Source organism: Lepisosteus platostomus, chromosome 10 (assembly GCF_059453375.1).
Source record: "Lepisosteus platostomus isolate fLepPlt1 chromosome 10, fLepPlt1.hap1, whole genome shotgun sequence".
Lineage (NCBI taxonomy): Eukaryota > Metazoa > Chordata > Actinopteri > Semionotiformes > Lepisosteidae > Lepisosteus > Lepisosteus platostomus.
This window is the reverse complement of record NC_142620.1, coordinates 16,269,415-16,285,429: the sequence shown is the minus strand read 5'-3', so window position 1 is coordinate 16,285,429 and position 16,015 is coordinate 16,269,415. Positions and strand designations below refer to the sequence as shown.

The 16,015-nt window shown below is 35.2% G+C and overlaps 1 protein-coding gene across 1 annotated transcript; it reads left to right on the top strand.

Annotated features, from left to right (window-relative positions):
* The first annotated feature begins 312 nt into the window (after window positions 1-312).
* On the top strand, window positions 313-15,566 carry scg5 (secretogranin V). Its single transcript, XM_088648440.1, has 6 exons — window positions 313-577; window positions 2,185-2,419; window positions 6,886-7,035; window positions 11,461-11,573; window positions 13,586-13,639; window positions 14,644-15,566. Exons 1-6 carry the CDS (start codon window positions 575-577, stop codon window positions 14,761-14,763), a joined length of 675 nt encoding a protein of 224 aa, XP_088504566.1. The 5' UTR covers window positions 313-574; the 3' UTR covers window positions 14,764-15,566.
* Window positions 15,567-16,015: the final 449 nt, after the last annotated feature.

Sequence of the window (16,015 nt, the reverse complement as noted above, 5' to 3'; positions counted from 1 at the left end):
AAAACAGGACAATCTTTTGTTTTAGCTGCTTATGATCAGCATTTGCAACCGAATATTGAAGAGGTCGGGTGTGGTATGCGCATTTTAATTATATTATTTTCATAGTCTTTCTTAACCCGTAAATTAATCTTGCAATCTTTATCATACAAATGAAGGATGTGTCTCAAATTCGTTTCTACAGAGCAAGCTGTGTTGATCGGCTAATCCAATGTTTATCGCACTGTTAAAAGCACAAATCCTCAAAACCAGTGACGACAAGCACTTCTCGTGTCATTATTGATATCTGTCCTTTGTCTATCGCGAAACACATTTGCTGTTGTGTTTTTCACTTTCATATTACGCTGGCCTGTAATATTAAAGCTTTGGTTGCTGAGCATTGCGGCCGACACTAAACCACAAAAAACACCTGAGCAGATGCTCATCTTTTTTTGTCTAAGGACCAATGAACGCTTGATCTGTCTTCAAGCCCGGCTACCTTAGTAACGGCATAAATTATTCACAGTAAACCTCAGGCACTATCACTGTGCAACGTAGCACATCTTCGTCTATCTCTGCAAGATATTCTCGTGGTTTTATGGTAAGTAAATTTAATCTGATGGGTTTTAAACGACGTCGGTTCGTTTTCTTAATATTAGCATCACCTGTAATATTCTTTACAATAATGAATTTCAGTTTTTGTAGTTATGTTATCCAGTCTATCTTAAGCGAATCCAACGGCCTACTGTACATGACGTTAAAGCCAAACCATTAGCGTAAAGTGGATTAAAAATGTAGCCAATGCTAAAAGAAGCCGTACGAATAGCTGTCTTGTGTTTTGTCTTCATGCATTCAGATAACCGATTCCATTTCGTAAATGAAACATTTTTGTAACGTGGCCTAAAGAGTGTGGTAGCTCTAAATATCTGGACAAAATCAATATATCAAGCTTTGAAATATTTGTAATGGGGTAATGGATACTGGATTTAAGATTCGATTAAAAAAATACATTAGACATAAATACCTTTACATTTTTCTTGGTGATCGTTTCTCATTTTAACGTTATGTAGTTTATTTTTTAGCTTCGCCAGTAACGGTTTTGGAATTAGAAATATAATTTTTTACAATAATTGTAAAATTAGTATAATTGGGGAGATATCATAAAAGCCCTGTATTTACGGGAAAACAGAATTTGTTAATTATTTGCGTTTCAGATTTTATTTGTACAGTGTTTATCATTGGAGAAAAACAGCTGTAAATTTAATTTGCCAGCTATTGGAGAGAAATCATGGAAGAAAATGGCGTTTTACTCCGACTTGAATAAGACTGTTTACCAAAACAATCCTTTTCTTTCAATCCCACATCTTATTAAATGACGTCAGAGAGTGTCTTCCAATAATAAGTAAAGAACATTGCTGATCAATTGTATTGATTGATGATACAATTACATATTTAAATACGGGTTTAGAAGAAACCTTAGTGCAGTTGATAGTAAATGGAGACAAAATTAATGGAACATATATCAGCTGGATTTTCCTTACAATTTAGGTTCTCAGCTTTTTGATAGTTCCTTGGATAATTTTCAGACCCCTCTTGAAAGAAGCAACACAAGGATGCTTGTCAACTGGTCAGCTCTTACTCAATATAATCTTTAACAAAATACTAACAATAGTTACTAAGAGAACTAACAATATAATTTAATATGCCTATAGGTCAGTTCCTTAACAATATAATATTTACTGTATGTGCATCACTTAATTAACGATCGCTGCACATTCTCAGTGCGCTTTAAAGACGTCCTCTAAAATTGATAGTGATTATGCCACAGAATAAGTCAGTCAAAACAAAGAGCAAGAATCATATATTTACCAAATAAATAAAAAGGGTTAAATAAACGTATTTGACCTATTACGTAAATGGACAAGGATAAGGGATGAAATACACTTTTACAGTCTTCATCAGAAAGAATTTGAATTCAACTTACTAATTGATTGTAGAAGACCTGCAAGAATAAAGGGCTTTTATCTTTTCATGTCATATTTTCCAACAAAAAAGAGAATATAATGGATAATGACATCTGCCTGCCCTTGACGATCCACTTCACTTTGGCTTCTCCGGTGACTAATGAGCTGAGCAGCCAAGTCAGGTTTTTTTTTTTCTCCTTGCATGAATTCAACACACATTGACTGAATTCACTGCCACCTACAGGTTATCTTGGCCATGAGGTCCTTGGCCAGCCTTCTACACGGGGTCATGCTATGTGTTGTGTTGTGCTGGGTAGCTCTGGTCTCCAGTCACAGTCTCCGCACAGTGGACCAAGTGTCAGAGGCAGACATTCAGCGTCTCCTCCATGGAGTAATGGAACAGCTGGGCATTGCTAGACCCAGAGTAGAGTATCCTGCACACCAGGCCACCAACATCGTGGGACCACAGAGCATTGAAGGTACTGCCCTTTAAAAAATAAAAAATAAAACAGGCATTTTACTTGATGCGTTGATGGAAGATTTTAATTTCAGCTGAAATGAATAACTACCCAGCTTTTAAAGTTTCAGAATGTTGTGGGGATAAAGGTGTTACCGTACACTTGGTGAATGTTATATAAATATAAAAAATATAAATAAATATCCCAGTTTAGACAAAAATATTTTTGTTTCAAAGCTTTACTTTCCACTATATGGCTTATCTGTATTGTGTAGTAAATAACAAACAAGCTAGGTGAATAATACATTGTTGCTTTCTTCAACATGTAATATTAAATATATGTAGATATTTTTACATAACAATTTTTACATCAAGTTGGACTGTTTTGTGCTATTATCGTTGGCACAGTGGAAAGCTATTCTTTCAAAGCTTTTAAAGAGTAAAATGAAATTTGTGTTGAATCTAGATCTAGTCCATAAGATATATTTCAGAAGTTTGTTTAAAGATACTTTGGTAAATTTTGAATTGTTAAGGTTGATGAAAGCAATGTGAAACTATGTATTTACATTTGTCCTTTGTAAGACACATATTAAAAAAAAACTCCCTACTGGAGAAGCCCCTTTTCATAACACTTTGATTTTTTATTTGAAAGTATTATTTGAAATCATTCATTCATTTAATGATCATTCATTAACAGAAAGTTTAGAGTTTGAATGTAAGTCCCCCACCAAAGACTTACTCGCCAAAGACATTAAAACTGAAACTATTGAAATAGGTATGAAAACAGGAATTTCAGTACAACATAATAAAACGTTTGAGAGTGGGCCCCATACCACAGCACAACACAAAGAAAACCAAGAAACAATAACAAATATTTTACATCTACTATGTGTACAAAAATTACAGGGCTATAAGCTATAAAATGAAATATGAATAAAAACATTTTTTATGATTAACTAGAAAGTTATCCTGACAGAAAATATATAATTACTCAAGCCACAGGCTTGGTAAACCAATCTCAGATTGCGTGTAACTCCGTCAGATGTCTGTTATAACAGTAAAGCACGTTTGTTCCACAACAATAAAACCCCTTTTCAACACTGACCTTTGATGAGTGAAATGTCTTTATTCAGTTGTTTGTTTCTGTAAATCTTTTGTAAGATTTTGAAAGGAAATACTTTGGAGGAGCGAGAGTGATGCTATGAAGTAACATTTTTAGTTGTGTTGGATCTCAGTCTTTACACCAGTCTCAACATTTACTTATAAGAAATACATTTACTGGTTTAAATGTCAGTCTCAAATAACATTATTAAACATATACGTCATATTTTTTATATACTGTTTGGTATTTTGTTCCCCTTTATATAAGCCTCAATATTTAATACCAGAATAAGTGTTTCCTCTAAATATTTCGGCCAAAACAGTTCTTCTGCAGAAACTGTTGGCCTCTTTAATGCAAATTGTGCTCATGATTTGATCTGTTATATTATTGTACAGTTAAAATACAGTAGTGCTCCCAGTGTGGTCATATTATTTTTGCCACCGTGATTTATCTTCATAATAGTACAATATTCAAAGACAGTTTTCTGTATGTGGGGTTTCCAGATCGTCTGAAACAATTAGTCTGCTAATTGCAGCTACTAGGCACATTATGACTCTGGTCATATATGTGTTCATTGAGTACTGCTACAGTTTTTAGTTTTTAAGAAATTAACAATACGTTTAGTTAAGGATGAATCTACATGGACTTCTCATACAGAAGTTAAATTAAAACTTTTGCTACCAACCAGAGCTTGTAGAAACCTACAAAATGTACATGAAAATGGAAATCAAATGTTTTGAGACAGAGAGTGAATAGATGGTAAGTTAATAAGTTTCTTTAAGATTCTTGAGGAGACAGCATGGTTCTTGCTTGGCAAAATGGTGTAATTCACTAAGGACTCTGATGTAGCTGTCTAGGTTTGCAGAGACAGTCATTGCTGGAGTGTTGTCACCATTCTGTTACACAGATCTATAGGGTGATAATGTGACACTATCTGAGACCTCCCAGGACTGCTGGAAGACAGCTCAGGGCAAGACAGTACTAATGAAACTGCTGTTGTGGATTTGAAAGACTTTGAATAGCTGCTGTAAGATGTAAAAGAAAACAACTTTCATCATGGATAACAATGAAGAGGAAAACAAACATTTGCAAGGCAATTTTGTTTTTGTTTTTTTTCCTTTGTTTAGTTTGTTTCTCATAATTCTAAAAGTATCCACAAACACAGTTGCCACCTTTTATGAGTAGTTTAAAATCACTCTTTTGAAAATCACAACTTTATTTTATCAGCACCATTTTAAAATGTGAATTTAGATGCCACAGGTGGGCCATTTTTAAATTTCTGTTTTAATAATAACATCACCTTATTAACCCTTTACAATTTCTTGCATTAGGAATTATCTTTTTGCATACCCCAGCTTGCTCTCCATGAGACACACAGACAGGGAGAGAGCCTGGGTTCAGAGGCCCTTAACCTTGCTCTCCATGAGACACACAGACAGGGAGAGAGCCTGGGTTCAGAGGCCCTTAACCTTGCTCAGGGGCCCAACAGAGTAGGAATCCTCTGCCAGCTGCAGGATTTGAACCAGCAACCTTCCAGCCACAGGTGCACATCCTTAGCCAGAGAGCCACCACTCCACCCCACAAGTGTCATTGAAGCTTTTTAATAAAGCTTCAGTGAAGAGGAAGGTTTTGTCTTCTCACTTCTTGAAGTTTTTCATTTTAAAAAAATGTAGGGACAAATTCACCAGACTCAGAAGAATAATACTGATAATGCTCTTGTGTATTTGTTTCGCAAGAAAAGATTTGACTTAAACTCAGAAGTGCATTTTAATTCCACAAGGGGGCATTGTTGGAGAAATAGAAGCAGGTTTTCCACAGCTTTCAAATTAAATACAGGTATGTTCGCTTTGGTTTTTCAACCACAGTACTGACAATGACAGGTTATGTTTTCTCCTAGTTAAAACTACTAATGGTGCAAAACTTTCCAGTTCCTATGACAGGCAGTTTGAAGTTGTTACAGCCAAAATGAAAAGAATCGCCTGCATACCGATATTTTACGCTTCATTAAGAGTAGTCTGTGAACAGTGGAGCAGAGTATTTACAGTGAGAACAATCATTTGATCCTGCTAAAAATATAGTATTTAATCAAACTGTTACCAAGGATACCAAGACTTAATGATCTATAAATAGAGCAATGAATGCAGTGTGAGTTTTATGAGATTTAAAGAATGAGCTTTGGCACAAGTCCAGCAAAGGATAAAATAAGATGGCTTGTGACCATATGTACAATATATACAAACAAAAGAATAGTAATTAGTTCTTAAATACTGAGGCATAGACATCATCAGACACACCACAACATTAAGATGTTGAAAACCTCTCTAACCACCTTCTGGTGTATTTATTACCTGAGTTTCTATATATCTAATCTGTAATTCTGCACTGCTGCTTTTAATGTAATGCTTACAAATAATAACATTTCACAGTTCTGAGTTTCATACATTTGTTTACCTATTCAGTACTGCATGTTTCATGGGTTAAACCAAGAGGTGTTTCTAAAGCAATATTGTATATAAATGACATTTGGGATTTTATTTGTTAATTTATTTAACATTTTATATTTTAATAAGGAGTCCTAATCTGGAAAACAAAATATGTGGTAATTACTTAAGTAATTTTAAAATACTGTAAATTAAAAATAATCCAGTTTTTGTTTTATGTGTGCCTATTTGTTATAGACATTATTGTGAATTTTTAATTTTATTGTTGAGTCATATAATATGAAATCTTGGAGACAGTGGGTATTGGTAGGTTGTATGGTTAGTCACTCAGTTGTCAAAACCTTTCAGTGCTGCAGATTGTGTGAATCTATTTGTTAAGTCTTGGCTAAAAGAATTTGGTCAAGGAGTATAGCAAACAAACAGGACCTCACAATCCAGCCATTGCGATGCACATGAAACAAAGCCTACGTATCAAACACATATGGGCTATCCTTGGTCAGTTTCTGAAAATGCATCCATGTAAACCAACCTTCAAAAATTTCCACATTAATATTCCGAGCTTGGAATGGGCTGCGGTCCAACAGAACAATGGTATTGATTTTGTGCGCACGGTGTGCAAGCGTGGGGCTGTGGGGCTGTCATGTATAAAGAACCTGCTGTCCCAGGACTGTTCAAGATCACATGTCTGTTTCAATTTTTTATTTACTTTACTGATAAGCCCTAAAAAAGAGCTTTAAAAAGCGAACATTTTTACTATAATTTTATAAACATTGCCCTAGGAAATTGTAAATTCCAAGAAATGTAGTCTTGAGAATTAATCTCCAAAGAGCTTCTTTTTGGCTAAGCAGGTCACAAGCAAGATTATTCTAAATAAATATTAGCCTGTTGAGTCCAATAATCCTTTAACATACTGTAATTCTCTAACTGTTTCTCTTTCCCCCCTAGGCGGTGCTCATGAGGGGCTGCAGCATTTGGGTCCCTATGGCAATATTCCAAACATTGTGGCTGAACTGACAGGAGACAATATCCCAAAGGATTTCAGTGAAGACCAAGGCTATCCAGACCCTCCCAATCCCTGCCCATTGGGAAAGACAGGTAGAATCCTGCATGGCACTGGTGCAGAACCCTGAGAGTACACATTTCGCCACATCTCCAACCTTGAAGTACACATTAATAGTTTTAATGAATTAAAAAACTACAATAAACCATTCATTCTGATTTCTCATCAGAAACAATCATTTTTGTACTTCTCTTTACAGTGTGTAAATATTTTAATAAGGTGATTGTTTTATTATGTGTAAAAATAAGTTATCAATGTTCCTCTTAACTACTTAGACTATAGTACAGAAATCATGTACTGAGTACAAACCTTCAAAGGAAGATAACCAAAGAGGTTATTTATGTTAACAGTTGCAGTCCAGTGCTTCCTGAAGAAAGAGATCAGTTGGATTCCTATTTGCTGACAATGAACAAGACAGACATTTAGTTCTGACTAACAGCTTTTTTTTCTATACATTTAATACAAACTGAAGTGTCTGTAGCAGCAGTGTCTCTTCACCGGCCATTTACGGTGTCATAAAATATCCAATAAAACTCTGGCCACCAGAACCGTGACTTTCTCCCTGGGTAGTACATTCACATCTCAAAAACTTCATTCATTCACAACACAAGCATCAAAGCCAAGCAGTGGTTGCTTTTGTCACTGGGGACCATAGAGACCGTCTTTGGAGTCAGTTTAATAAATGCTTGTCTGTCTGTGTGGCAGATAAACCATTCAGTGACTGGCCAAGAATTTGGGCAGATTTGTTTTAAGGATACGCATTGACACCATGGTGCTCTTGTTCTTACAGTCAATTGACACAAAAAATCATTACCTCTTTAATTGAGACAGACCTTATTCTGAAACTAAAATTATGTGCAGCTCTTTGCTCCATACAATCTGTGCTACTGACACAGGCTTTATGCTGACACCTAACAAGCACATCCTCAATCTCCTCAGAAAGTCATCCTCACTCTCTTTCAAGAAAGTCTTGAAAAGTGCAGCATCACTATAAGTGAAAATCAAAAGCTATGTGAAAGTGACCTGGATATGTCATTAAGGCTAAGAGGTGCCATTCTGTATGAGCAGAAAGTAACTGCAAGCTGTTAATTATCCTAAGTATTTTGAGAAGAAGTCATTTTTAAAATCTGCATAGAAAAAGCCACAGACCCTGAATACAAGCGACAATATTTATTCATCATGTTAAAATGTGCATTCTTTACTGAGACATATTTAGTTTAATCCCTTAAATGACCATTGCAGTGAAATCTCAGTCCTACATGTTGGTGAGCACAGTGTTTGGTTAAGGTTCAGATTTCGTTACAGCACTTATTTTTATCTTCAAAATGATTTCAAGAAACACAAATGAAAATGCTACAGTATCTATCAAACAGAGTAATGTGCAGCTTGACAGCTAAAGTTCAACTCCCTCTGTACCAGCCAATGAATCACCAAGTCATTAAACGGTTCTTAGATTTGAGGCTGCTAAGAAAATTTGTATTGAAAAATACACTCGAGGATTTTGCCTTTTGTTTATCTTCCCTGTGCCTTCACACAAAGAGCTCTTTGTTAGTTGTGCCTGCTCCGGCATTTATTGTTTGCATTTTTTTAACACTGCCGAATTTCACTCCTTTGATTTGCAAACATTATTGACATTTACAAATGGGGTCTGAAGGGTGCTTACCATAATGTGTTTTCAGACCGTATTTTTTTTAGCTTCACTTATGCTAATATAAAGAAATATTGGTTTAAAACTTTATTATTCAACATTTACTCTAGTTCTTTGAATATCACTTGCAAATACTTAGTGCAATATAAATATACTTAATTCCATTATAGGCTTGTTTAGCTTATATATGTGTCTCTAGGGTGGCACTGTGGGATGGAGGTTAGTGCTTTTGCCTCACAGCTCTTGAGTGCTGGGTTGGATTCTGGCCTGGTTTGTATATGGTCTGTGTATGTAGATTTTGCATGTTCTCCTGGTGTCCAAGTGGGTTTTCTCCCACCTCCCAAAAACATGCTGAGTATGTTAATTGATGCCTCTAAATTGTCTATTGTCTATAAATCCCTATTGATGTCTCTAAATTGTCCCCGTGTGTGTACCCTCTGATAGACTTGTGTCCCATCTAGCTGATAAACACATCTTTCACCCTATCCTTCCTGGAGAAGCTCCAGAGTGCTGCAGTCTTTACCAGGAATAAGTGGTTTTATGACAATGGATGGATGTGTACAGTATATTTATAGTGAATGTGCTGTACATTCAGTGACCAAAATATAATACTTCAATATTTGGTAGAGACATTTGAATAGCAGAGGAAATGTCAAACCCTACTGTATGTGTGCATGTCTATCCAAAAAATGTCTATATTCTAATTCTAGTGTATTAAATACCATATTTAAATAACCAGAAATATTTGGCTCCATAATAAGAACGGTAGCAAATTTACATTGACATGTTTTTAAGACAGCAAATACAATATTGGAAGGCTTCAGCTTGTTTCATGGAACTACTTTTTTAAAAACTCCAGTGCCATGATGCCAATGGTAAACGTGTTAAGTTGGGAAAGCACTTTCTAATTCAAGTTATTCAGAATTAAGTAGTCAGTTATCTTTCCTTTGTCAAGATAAAGAAATGGGCAAGAATTTTAACTGGTTTGGTATTGCATTACTTTTTCATGTAAATCAATAACAGTCACTTTTTGGGCAAGAAAGGTGGCTGGTACAAATCCAAGTCTGCCTTTTGGCAACGTCTGTTGGTATCTCAGAGATACAATCCCGGCCAAGCCTCTGGGGAGATCTTGAAGTCATTGGCTTAAAACACACAAAGTGAAATAAAAATGCTGAGATTTCAGTGAAGTCTTTAATGACTGTTAAGCACAGGGCCTCTACAAGAGAGTTGGAGCTGTTCCCTTTTATATTTCCTTTACCTTTCAAGATCTAGAAGCTGTAATATTTTGAGAATATGTAAGATATATTTTGGGTATTCAGCAGATAATATATTTTTATATAACTTCATCTCACGTGATACAGTTCAGATTCAAAATTCATTGGCAGAATTGAGGCTTTCCTGAAGAGGGAAGTGGCTCAAGCAGTAAGTATACTTATTTGAAGTGCAGATGGACATTACCAGTTTCGGTCAGTCTAGTTAGCGAATTCTAGTAAGAGAATTCCAATAGAGAAGGTGCCAATCTTTAGGGGAGTGTGTTTGGCTTCAGTTTATCTCAGCTAGTATCTTTAGTTTGTGACAAAACAGCATCTCATAGGACTTGTCAAGAACGTTGGAGTGTACAGTGATATCAGCAAGAGATACGCTCCTCTTCCAGTTGATGTCAACTCTCCTGTTGGCTCTGTTAAATTTCCATCTTGAGAAAAGACAGAAGGCTTGAAAAATGTATGTTGAAAAGGTACTCTCACAAACATGCTTATATATTATAAGCTATATCAGTGGTAAAGCAAAAATGAGGAAAATTTGTTGAATTCCAAATTTGGGAATGCAAAAAGAAAAGTATTTTTTCAGTGCATAGTAGTAATAACATACAAAATAAGGTTTGGTTCTTGGACCATGCAGATTACAGGCTTGGAGCCTGAATTGGTCTTCTAAACAAATTTAATCTTCAGTTTATATTGAACAGTATGCTTGACCTTTCATATGCTTCAGAGAATAATTTGTTTCATTAAAACTGTTATGAGGAAGAGGGCAGGACAGAATTTGGGGAGCACTGTCTGAATGTTGTTAAAACATAATTCTTCCACCTCAGAAATATCACTAGACTATGTGCTATGTTGTCTCTGACTGTAGCAGAAAACCTGGTCAACACATTCGTCGTTTTTAGGTTTGATTACTGCAAGGCCCTACTTGCTGGAGTAGCTAAATCCTCAACTTCACTATACCCACAATTTGGCACCCAGGATCCTGACCAAATTCCATACAAACGATCACATTTCTCCTCTCCTGGAGTCCTTGCACTGGTTACCTATAAGGTTCCATATCAACCTCAAAATCCTCATGCTCACCGATAAGGCTTTATGTAGCTTGGCACCTCAGTACCTGTCTGACTTTATAGCTTTGTACTCCCCAATTCACTACCTTTGTTCATCTAATTTTGGGTGTCCCCCAAGCTCGTTTACATTCTATGGGTGGCAGGGCCTTCTCTTGTTATTCCCCAAAGCTGTGGAAATCTCCTCAAAGATATGATACAGTCAGCTCTGGAATGTTCCTCAACGATATGAGACAGTCACCTACCCTCAGCAAATTCAAATCCAGATTGAAAACTTTCTTCTTCAGGAAGGCTTTTATTTAACAGATGTCTGTATTTGCTCCCTAGTGTTTATTGTGCTAATTTTGTTATTTTGTTTTGCTTTTCCTATAAAGGGCTTTGAGAAGCTACTAGTAAAGGTGCTAAAGTAAAATAAAGATTATTATTATTATTATTGTATTAATAATGTTTGATTGTTGTGTTTTGTTTTTGTTGGTAAAACAGCTGTGGATGGGTGCCTTGAGAACTCACCTGACACGGCAGAGTTCAGCAGGGAGTTTCAGCAGCATCAGCACCTGTTTGACCCAGAACATGACTACCCAGCTTTGGGCAAGTGGGTGAGTGGAGATCCTAGTGCTGGCTTGTTTGAAGCTTGTCAAAGTTTTAAAAACTTAAGGGAGATTCTTTCACTGAAAAAGATAAACTTCTTAGTGGTTGTTAAACAAAACATTTAAATATGGAAATAGTCGCTACAGTGTCACTCTGGAATGTTTGGAATGACACTAGCTGAGGCAAGACAAACCACAACAAATTGATACTGGGCATTTCACTGACATCTTTCAGCAGTGATGAGCTTGACCGAGGTTCTTCAGAAAGACAATTTGTATATTTATAAAGCTTTCAGTATTGCAATCAAGAACAATAGCTTTCAAAAGCGGCACTGGATGTAATAATATACATGAAAACTAAGGCTTAAATGTTGATTTTGTAACATTTCTTTCCACTGCTATTTGATCATTCTAGTGGTTTTAACTTAGCAGTGAGTTAAGGAATAGAATCTCATGCAGTACCTCCTACTATTGTGCCTCACCATTTACAAGCAGACTGAAATAACTTAAATACCTTAAATGTTAGAAGCCTAGTATCACATTTTAGAAAACTTTAGAAACACCATTTCAATGACTGTTCTGATCCTGTCTCAGCCTTGCAGGCAGCTGGTACCTCTGACAATTGGCCCCCGTCTTTCTTTAATAGCTTGCGGGAGTCAGTAACTTAATGCAGCATGTGCTGCAAGTCATAAAAATGGCTAGAGATATTATTAGCTCTGGTGGAGTGTTTGTGGTCTTGTATTTGCTTGCTAGCTTTGTCTGTGAGGTACCACTTCTTTATTGTCAGAATTTGCAAGGAATAGTGTGATTTTATGTTTGGATATTTATATTTAGCTTGTTTATTTACATATGAAGTCAAATAATTCCAAACTATAGTATACACCAGTGTTACAAAGTCTAGGTTGGTGTTGGGAGAATAGTTGGGATTAGGTTTGGCTCAGTGATCACGGCTGAAGTCTGATGAAGTGTTGAGGGATCTAGTTAGTGTTGGGTTATTAAGATGTGTGAACACTTCTGGAGTCTCTGAATGGGTGGACCAAGAAAATGCACTTCAGAAGGTATTTCATTTCTCACTGTGGATTTATACAGTATGTACTGTATATAGTTTTGGTCTTTTTTTCTATAGCGTTGCAAATAATAGGGAATTTAGTATGTGAAATTGTTATTTTAAATTAACAACGATTTTGTGTGCACATATAGTATGTGCAAAGAAAATTAATTAGCTCAATTATATGCAAAATTGTGTACAAATATCTTGCGAAACTGAACATCTATACATGGTTTTTAAATTGGTTTGACTTTTGATTAATTAACTTTTAATTAATGGGTACAATTGTGATTTATCACAGTTATGCACTGTAGAAGAAATAATACATTATGCCAGCATATTTTCTCATTGACAACGTAACATTTTTTACAAATAACATTTTTAGTTATTGTCACTTGTTCGTGAATATTATGGTAAAAACCTATAGACTGTCTGAAGCTGCATATTTACTGCTGACAATGGATTTCATTTTCTCTTAAGTAAACAAGGAACTGCTAGCTTCATTTTTTATACTCCTTTTCTAGTCACCCCACCATTTGCTTACTCATACTCATTTTAATCTGCTATGCATATGCATGTGTCTTTTCCAGACAAGTTCGCATTTTAAACACTATGTGGAATCAGTTATACCAACTGTGGTAATGGGTTCATTTTCCTCAACATAACTTTCCTGCCTGCCAAGACCTTGTCTGGCAATTTTTAAAAGGTTTACTGCAATAAAGCTTAGATCAAATGCTGTGCTCTTAAGAATTTAGCTTTTATATGATAGCTAATGACAATAAACCTTAAACCAGGCAATTTATTTTCAATAATAAATAAGTATAAACTTTCATTTTTGTTAACTAATGATTGCTGCTTTTTGTGGGTTTTTTGTTTTCTTCATAATGGAACCAGGTTAAAACAGTCATCAAAAGAAAATTAGATTTAAAAAATGTAGTTAATATCAAGTTTGTTTTTCTTTTATCTTCGACAGAATAAGCAACTGCTTTATGAAAAAATGAAGAGTGGTCCAAAAAGAAATAAGAGGGTATGTTGTTTCATTATGGTTTCTCTAACACTCTGAATAAATGTGTACCTGTTTCATTGAGAACACAGGTCACTGTAATAAATCACCAGGTTGCTTTCTTTTGCACTTTTAAATGATAACCACACTTCTGAACAGGTGTTTCACTGACAACTTGTATTGTGTTGAGCAATGTAAAATATTTCATTTCTAAATAACGTCTATTAAAACACCAGTGATGAGTCTCATTCATCCTGACAGACTGACTTGCTATTAGAAAAAAACATTCTTTCCTACTATGTTATTGGTCCAGCAGAACATTGTTGCATCCTTGTGTTATTGAATACTGCCATACAAGCATACGTTATAAACAGTATATAAACATTTAGACCTCTCTCTCTCTTCTAGTTATTTGTACTCCTATTACAGCAGTCGGATATGAATAAGTAGATTCATACTGAATATAAAATAAACCTTATCTGTCAGATGTCCCAGCAGTGATTTGAAAATTACTGTGGTAGCTCTGATTCACTAGATGAGAGCACATATTCTGAGTGTAAGGAAAATGGATTTCACAAACTGACAAGGCATCTATAGTATAAGCTCATCATTTACTCCCTAACTGACAGGTGAGGCCATATGTATGGGCCAAATCTTGAGAGACCAGACACTGATAATTTGCTCTTAGTCCCACTGTCTTTGACATAACCTGACTTTATTTTACTGATGGATTCAGTTTAAGAAAGTTAGGATTGAATCTGTTGTCAGTATTACACCTTTTTAAGTATGTTAAAAGTTATGATTTGGTTTTGCAAACTCATCTTATTGCATTTTCTGTCATATTTCAGTTTTTACCTATTTGAGAACTGGACCTATACCTTGTATTGTAGACATGTCTCTTTTATTTACTCCGATTATCTTTGATGTCAGTGTCATTGTCCTGGTTTATAGTTTGCTTTTTTCATTGTAAATTTTGATGTTAATTTTGGCTTTTACTCCTTACACACCTTTTTTCTTGAATATTTTAGAGTGTCAATCCTTATTTGATGGGGCAAAGACTGGATAATGTGGTGGCCAAGAAATCTGTCCCTCATTTCTCAGAAGAAGATACCAGTAATAACCAAGTGAACCACACCTCTGCTGCATAAAACATGCTACCCTGTTACTGCTTCAATACTAGAATTATCTTCTTATGATAAAACCATCATTATAAAAGCAGTGTGCCACTTGCTGTGTTTTGCAAATATGAAAATGCCAGTATTTTGCTTTTGTATTTCTCCGGTGATACTCACTGATCTCTTGTTTGAAATTGATCTTCAAAATATATGATCTGATGACAAATAGGTTTATGTAATCATTGTAAGCTATAATAACTAAAATGGTAAATAAAACATTTGGTTTAAGTGCATGTTTGCCATGAGGATATTTATGATAGTTTTATGTTAATTCTTAGAAGAAGTAACTAATGCTTTACAATTGCTTTGAGGCAAGGGGTGTCATGTTGTGATCACAGCACATGTATGATTTTTAAACAGCAATGCTTCTTAGCACTCTACATTACCAGGTGGTTCAGTATGCTTAGCAATAGTGCTGTGCAGGGCAACCAGTTCTTAGAGAAAAAGCAGTGACTGAGAGACATATGTGGAGCACATGGGGATATTAAAAATGTTGAGTGAGGCAAGAACAGCAGAAATAAATGTCTGACACTTTGAAAAGAAAATGTATTCATATTGCAGGAAAAATGTGTGCTTTAGACATGCGTTTCTTAACTTTAGTAATGGCACAGAAAAAAAACAGTTGCAAAAGAGTGTCTTGATGTTTTTAGTTCTGTAGCAAATACGGCAGGTGTTTAAAATCATCAATGTAAAACAATCTGTTCACTGTATATTGCCAGAAATTGATGTTCGTTAATTATATTTCAGGATTGAAATCAATAAAAAATATTCATTCATTTTGTTGTATGTTTGTAAACTGTATACATTCTGGAAAAAACAAAACCTTCTAAAATGAGATACAATTTTAATGTAAGCCTGTGACTGTCCAGCAAGCAAGAATATCTAATTCCTATATTACTTACCAGGCAACACCTGAACTGATGTTGAATTATGAATTAATAGCTAAATATAGTAACAAAATGATATTTATATATAATTTAATATTATATTCAATGAATAAAACACATTTGCCCCGCAACTGAAATTCGTGTCACGAAGTCGTCGATTACATTACATTGAGCCGCATACAAGAAGCAAGCATCCACAATACTTATTTCAGTGCTCTGCTTTAGAAAATGAAGTCTTGACATAGCCTACAGTATTCAAACATCTAGAATTTTTTTTTCAAAGAAACTTGTTAAATATTACGAGGGGTTTGACAGGAAAGCAGTTTAAATAAAACAGA

Coding starts and splice junctions, on each gene's coding strand:
- scg5 (XM_088648440.1), top strand. Junction 2,420..6,885: donor GGGACCACAGAGCATTGAAG/GTACTGCCCTTT, acceptor TTTCCCCCCTAG/GCGGTGCTCATGAGGGGCTG. Junction 7,036..11,460: donor CTGCCCATTGGGAAAGACAG/GTAGAATCCTGC, acceptor TTGGTAAAACAG/CTGTGGATGGGTGCCTTGAG.